Below are 5,302 nucleotides of genomic sequence, written 5' to 3'. Positions count from 1 at the left end.
CGGGGAGCCGCTGGTTTCACCGCCCGGCATCGCGCTGGGGGCCTGAGAGGCAGCGGGTGGGAGTAGGGAGCTGGCACGGCTGGAAGTTGGTGCCAGAAGGTCCCCACATCTGGCTACCCTGAGCCGCGTCACCCCTGGCCCTGGAGACTGAGCTGTGTGTGTGGGTGTCCCCATCCCTGGGGAGGTGGCCCCATGGGCCCTGCAGGTATCGTGGTCCCTACGCCCACCCTGAGACGTAACGTGCGTCCCCAGCCACCACAGGGCCAGGTCGCGTCCTGGTGGGAGAAAGGCCAGCTCACACTGCTCACCGCCTGTGTGGCAGCACCCAGCGCCCAGCGCAGGCCCCGCCGCCCAGAAGCGGGTGCCGCCTGGCGAAGGCCAGAGCAGCGGGAGGGCTGGTCCGTTGCCCGCCGCCCAGATCTTTGTGTAACGCGAGCCGGTTTCCTGACCGTGTTCCGTGTAAAGGCCCCCGGGGACCGGGCCGTGTTTATAGAACATTTGATGATCATTGATTTCTTTTGTTCTCTCTAATCTGTGAGGTTCAACTTACGGAGCAATAATTGCTTGGAAAGTTCGTGTTCCGGATCTTGACTTTCTCGGGCGCAAGGCAGCCCTGTGATGAGGGGCCCGGGGGTGACTTCCCGCGACATCGTGGGGTTCCGGGCCACCTTTGATCACTGGGAGGCTTTAAGTGGGAAAAGGGAAATGCGCACATTCGGCCTCAGAAACCTGCCAAAGAGGGGGACCCCCAGCCCCGGGAGGCTGAGTAAACCTCCGCCCGCCCCCCCGCCTACATGAGCACCCCACCCCGTGGTGCGTCCTTGTGTGCGCGCGAGGGAGGCCAGCGGACGGCCCCTCGCCGCCGGCTTCTCATGGCTGCGCCTGACCCGATGACCCCGCTACACAGCGCTGACCGCTGCCTTTAAAGTCCACGCCCGGCCATCCAAAGTGACTCCGGCCGCGGCCAAAGCCTGCGCGCGGGGAGGACAGGCACGTTCTCCTGTGACTGACACGCTGCCTGGAGGGGAGGGGAGACTTGGCCCAGGCCAAGCCGGCCTCTCCGCTGGCGGCATCTCCCGGTCAGAGCACGGCGGGAAGGAAGGAGCCTGAGACCCCGTCCTTGCAGCTCCGTGCGCAGGCCTTGTTGAGATGAGGATGGAGGGACATGAAGACTGAATTAGAGCCCTGGCCGGTGTGGCTCAGTGGGTAGACTGTCAGCCTGCAGCCCAAAGGGTCCCGGGTTCAATTCCGGCCAAGGGCACGTACCTTGGTTGCAGGCTCCTCCCCGGCCCGGGCCCTGGTCAGGCGGCATGCAGGAGGCAACCCATCGATGTGTCTCTCTCACATCTAGTCTCTCCCCCTCTCTCCTACTCGCTCTAAAAATCAGTGGGACAATAACCCGGGTGATGATTAACAAAAAGACTGAATTAGGGCTGAGGGCTGCCTTCTTCCCCGTCCTGGCGCCGGCGGGACCTTGAGTCACACGGTGGAGGCGAGGTTCTGAGGCTGCCCTGGCCTGGGGGGACCTGGGATTCCCGCCCCAGGAAACACGCCTCCCACCTTCAGTCCGGCTCCTCCCGGGTTCCCGTCCTGCCTCTGTATGAAGCCCCATGCCCGTGCCGGGCCAGGCATCTCTCCTTCCTCCCTTAGCTGAGTACTAGGGCTGGGTCCCTCCTTCCTCCCTTAGCTGAGTACTAGGGCTGGGTCTCTCCTTCCTCCCTTAGCTGAGCACTAGGGCTGGATCTCTCCTTCCTCCCTTAGCTGAGCACTAGGGCTGGGTCTCTCTTAGCTGAGCTAGCTGAGCACTAGGGCTGGGTCCCTCCTTCCTCCTTAGCTGAGTACTATGGCTGGGTCCCTCCTTCCTCCTTAGCTGAGTACTAGGGCTGGGTCCCTCCTTCCACCCTTAGCTGAGTACTAGGGCTGGGTTTCAGAATCTCTCTGCCCCTTTCTTGACAGTTACTGACAGCATTTCTCCCTGGGGTGTGGCCCTGTGTGGGGTGGGACGCTGCCTGGGGCCATTCCACCCTCTCCTCCCCCCTACACCCCGTCCTGCGTTGTGTCCCCCGCGCTGGCTTCCCTGCATTCCCTGAAGTGGCCGCGGACACTGTCATGGCAAGGTCCCCTGCAGGCCCTCCCCACCCGCCACTGTAGCCGCCATCTGCTCGTTCCTGGCGGGCGCAGTGGTGTTGTTATTCTATGCGGCGCGGCCATAAATTTCAGTCGCCACTTGTCAGTTTATTTACAAGGCAAATCCCAGCTGCTCGCAGGCCCAGCTTCCCGGAGCCCTGGGCTGCCGCTCCCCTAAGTTTCAAACAGGGTTGTTTGTCTGGGCCATTTACTGAGATTAGAACTCGGGAGGCCACTCAGGACTCTGTGGCCATGGAGGGCCTGGCCACCCACCCTCCCGGCTCCCCAGAGGCCGGAGGGAGGATCCCACAAGGTCCTGACCTCCTGCCTGGGAACCCGCGCCCTGCAGCCTCGTTCTCACTCGGGACCCCGCTTCTCCGGGTCCCACGCTGCCCTCCAGGGACTTGTTGACAGAGCGGGGCGGGCACAGACCGGGGCAGGCACAGCTCAGCCCGCACGCCTGCTGGGTGGGCAGGGGGTGATGCCCAGACCCGGGCTGTGCCAGCTCGGCCTTGCACCTGTCCTTCCTGAGCAGCCGCCTAAGGAGCAGGGCTGCCGTGGGAGCCTGACACCGTCGGACAGAGAGAGACTGACAGGGTCCCTGGCCGAGTTCCAAAGACCGAGCACTTGTCTGTGCCCGTGTGCACATGCACCACGTGTGTGCATGCACCCACACTACACACACACATATGTGCCCACATGTGCATGCACATGTGCACACTAACACACATGGACTGGGTGCGCGCATGTCTGCACACCCACATGTACCAGAATGTGCATGGGCACGCATGTACGTGCTGACACGTGCACCCACGTGTGCATGGGCACATGTGTACACAAAAATACACGTGCACCGTGTGCGCACACACATGCACATGCACACAGTGTGCAGCTCTAGCTGGACACAGTGCAGGTGGGAGCACCTGTCCATCACAGGCCTTGCTTGGTCTTCCACCACCAGGAGGGGGCAGCATGGTGACTCCTCGGTCACCCCCTGGGGCCCTGGCTCTCTCCCTGTGTCTGGCGGGGTGTCTTGCTTCCCGACGCTCACATCGCTAGCTCTTGTTTCGCCCTCTGTATGGGGGTCGTGAGAGTGGGTGTGAATCCAGGCCCCGCCCGAGGGCCCCACACCCACGGGGGTGACCCTCGCAGGTGCCTCCCCTGGTGCGCACGGCTGTTCCCCCTCAGTGAGCGCAGGGTTAGGAGAAGGGGCGTCAGCGGAATGTTCTGGCGGGCGCGGCGGAAGCTCCTGCACCGCACGGCACAGGCTGCAGGTGGGGTCCACGGGGCACACGGATGAGCTGACCATTGGGCTGCCCCCAGTCAAAGGGGACCATGTGGTCATCGTGGTCCCTGCAGAGGAAGCAGCCTGGCGCCACAAGGCTGGGAGCCCCCTCCCCCAACCGATGGAGCAGCGAGCTCAGGGCCCGGGGCGGGGCGGCGGGACCCTGCTCTCCTCGGCCCGTGCCAGGTGGGGGTCTGCAGGGAGCTGTCCACTGGTCCCCCTTCCATGGACCAGCTGAGCATCTTTCCATGGTGAGATGCTGCCCCCTTGAGGCGTCTGGGAGCACGTCGCCCTGTGGGTGGACCTGCCAGGAGTGAGGCCACCGAGCTGGGTGACCCAGCACCGGGAGGACGCAGACGCTGGGGAGTCTGGGCGCTGCACACCCAGGGGCACGGCCCCACCAAGTGCCCCTCCTCCAGCTAGGGCACACCCAACATGGTTCGCTGCCCGCAGGTCAAGGCCGAATACCTGCTCCTGGCACAGCCTTGCCATGCCCACCTTCAGACCACGGGGCGGGGCCGCCGGCTGTGGGGCCGCCTCTGAGGGTGTGTGTCCTGCAGGTGCAAGTACTGCGACCGGTCCTTCAGCATCTCCTCCAACCTGCAGCGGCACGTCCGCAACATCCACAACAAGGAGAAGCCCTTCAAGTGCCACCTGTGCAGCCGCTGCTTCGGGCAGCAGACCAACCTGGACCGGCACCTGAAGAAGCACGAGCATGAGCACGCGCCAGGTGAGCACCCAGGGGAGTACCGCCCAGGGGAGCACAGCCCGGGGAGCACCCCCAGGGGAGCACAGCCCAGGGGAGCACAGCCCGGGGAGCACCCCGAGGGGAGTACCCCCAGGAGAGCACAGCCCAGGGGAGCACAGCCCCAGGTGACTAGGCCCCAGTTGAGCACCCCACAGGTGAGCACGTCCAGGGTGAGCACTCCCCAGGGGAGCACAGCCCAGGAGAGCACTCCCAGATGAACACGCCCCAGGGGAGCACAGCCAGGGGAGCGCACAGCCCAGGAGAGCACTCCCAGATGAACACGCCCCAGGGGAGCACAGCCCAGGGGAGCACAGCCCAGGAGAGCATTCCCAGGGGAGCAGGCCCCAGGGGAGCAGGCCCAGGCGAGAAGACCCCAGGTGCGCGCCTGCAGGCAGCCCCGGGAGATGGTTCTGGAACGAGGGTGGGGGGTGGGTAGAATTTGAATGATGGGGCGATGAGGCGGGAGAGGAGAAGTGGGGAGGGGAGCAGTACAGCTGAGGGTCCCCCATCCCCCTCCACACAGTGAGCCAGCACTCCGGGGTCCTCACGAACCACCTGGGGACCAGCGCCTCCTCCCCCACCTCTGAGTCGGACACCCACGCACTTTTAGACGAGAAGGAAGACTCCTATTTCTCCGAAATCAGAAACTTCATCGCCAACAGCGAGATGAGCCAGGTGTCGGCGCGAACAGACACACGGTAAGAAGCCCCTGCCGGGCCCCGGGGCTGTGTGGCCGCCCGGCCACCTGGGCGGCTGAGCCCAGAGCAGCCCCCCCACCCCCGCACCTGTCCCCGGGCCGGACCCAGCTCTGCAGCGGATCCCATTCCGTCCCAGCTCTGTCGCCTGGAAGCCGGGGAGTGTCAGCAAGGGCTCCCCCGCCTCAGTTTCTCCCCGGACGCGGCATGGCCTTGGCGCTCACACGTGTGCGACCAAGTGTCAGCAGTGGGGGGACCACCATGGCCTCGCCGCCTGAGACTCGGGGACGCTTGTTTAGCCCCAGGCACTGAAGGTTTCCGAACAATAGTGCTGCCCCTTAAACACAGACACATGCACACGCACACACGTGAGCACGCACCACAGAGACACACACCGGCAGCGGCAGAAAAATGGAGGATTCGGGTTCAAGAAGGAGGAGGGCGTCT

General features: G+C 64.6%; 1 protein-coding gene across 1 annotated transcript in view; it reads left to right on the top strand.

Moving 5' to 3' along the window:
- PRDM16 (PR domain 16) overlaps window positions 1-5,302 on the top strand; it is a 37,308-nt gene that overhangs the window by 25,699 nt on the left and 6,307 nt on the right. Inside the window, exons 6-7 of the mRNA XM_006773807.1 lie at window positions 3,973-4,142; window positions 4,684-4,858. Of these exons, the coding sequence (XP_006773870.1) occupies window positions 3,973-4,142; window positions 4,684-4,858 (345 nt within the window). The remainder of the gene's footprint in view (window positions 1-3,972; window positions 4,143-4,683; window positions 4,859-5,302) is intronic.

This window comes from Myotis davidii, unplaced genomic scaffold, assembly GCF_000327345.1.
Source record: "Myotis davidii unplaced genomic scaffold, ASM32734v1 scaffold427, whole genome shotgun sequence".
Taxonomy (NCBI): Eukaryota; Metazoa; Chordata; class Mammalia; order Chiroptera; family Vespertilionidae; genus Myotis; species Myotis davidii.
The sequence above is the reverse complement of the archived record's forward strand: the minus strand, read 5'-3'. Positions and strand labels throughout refer to the sequence as shown.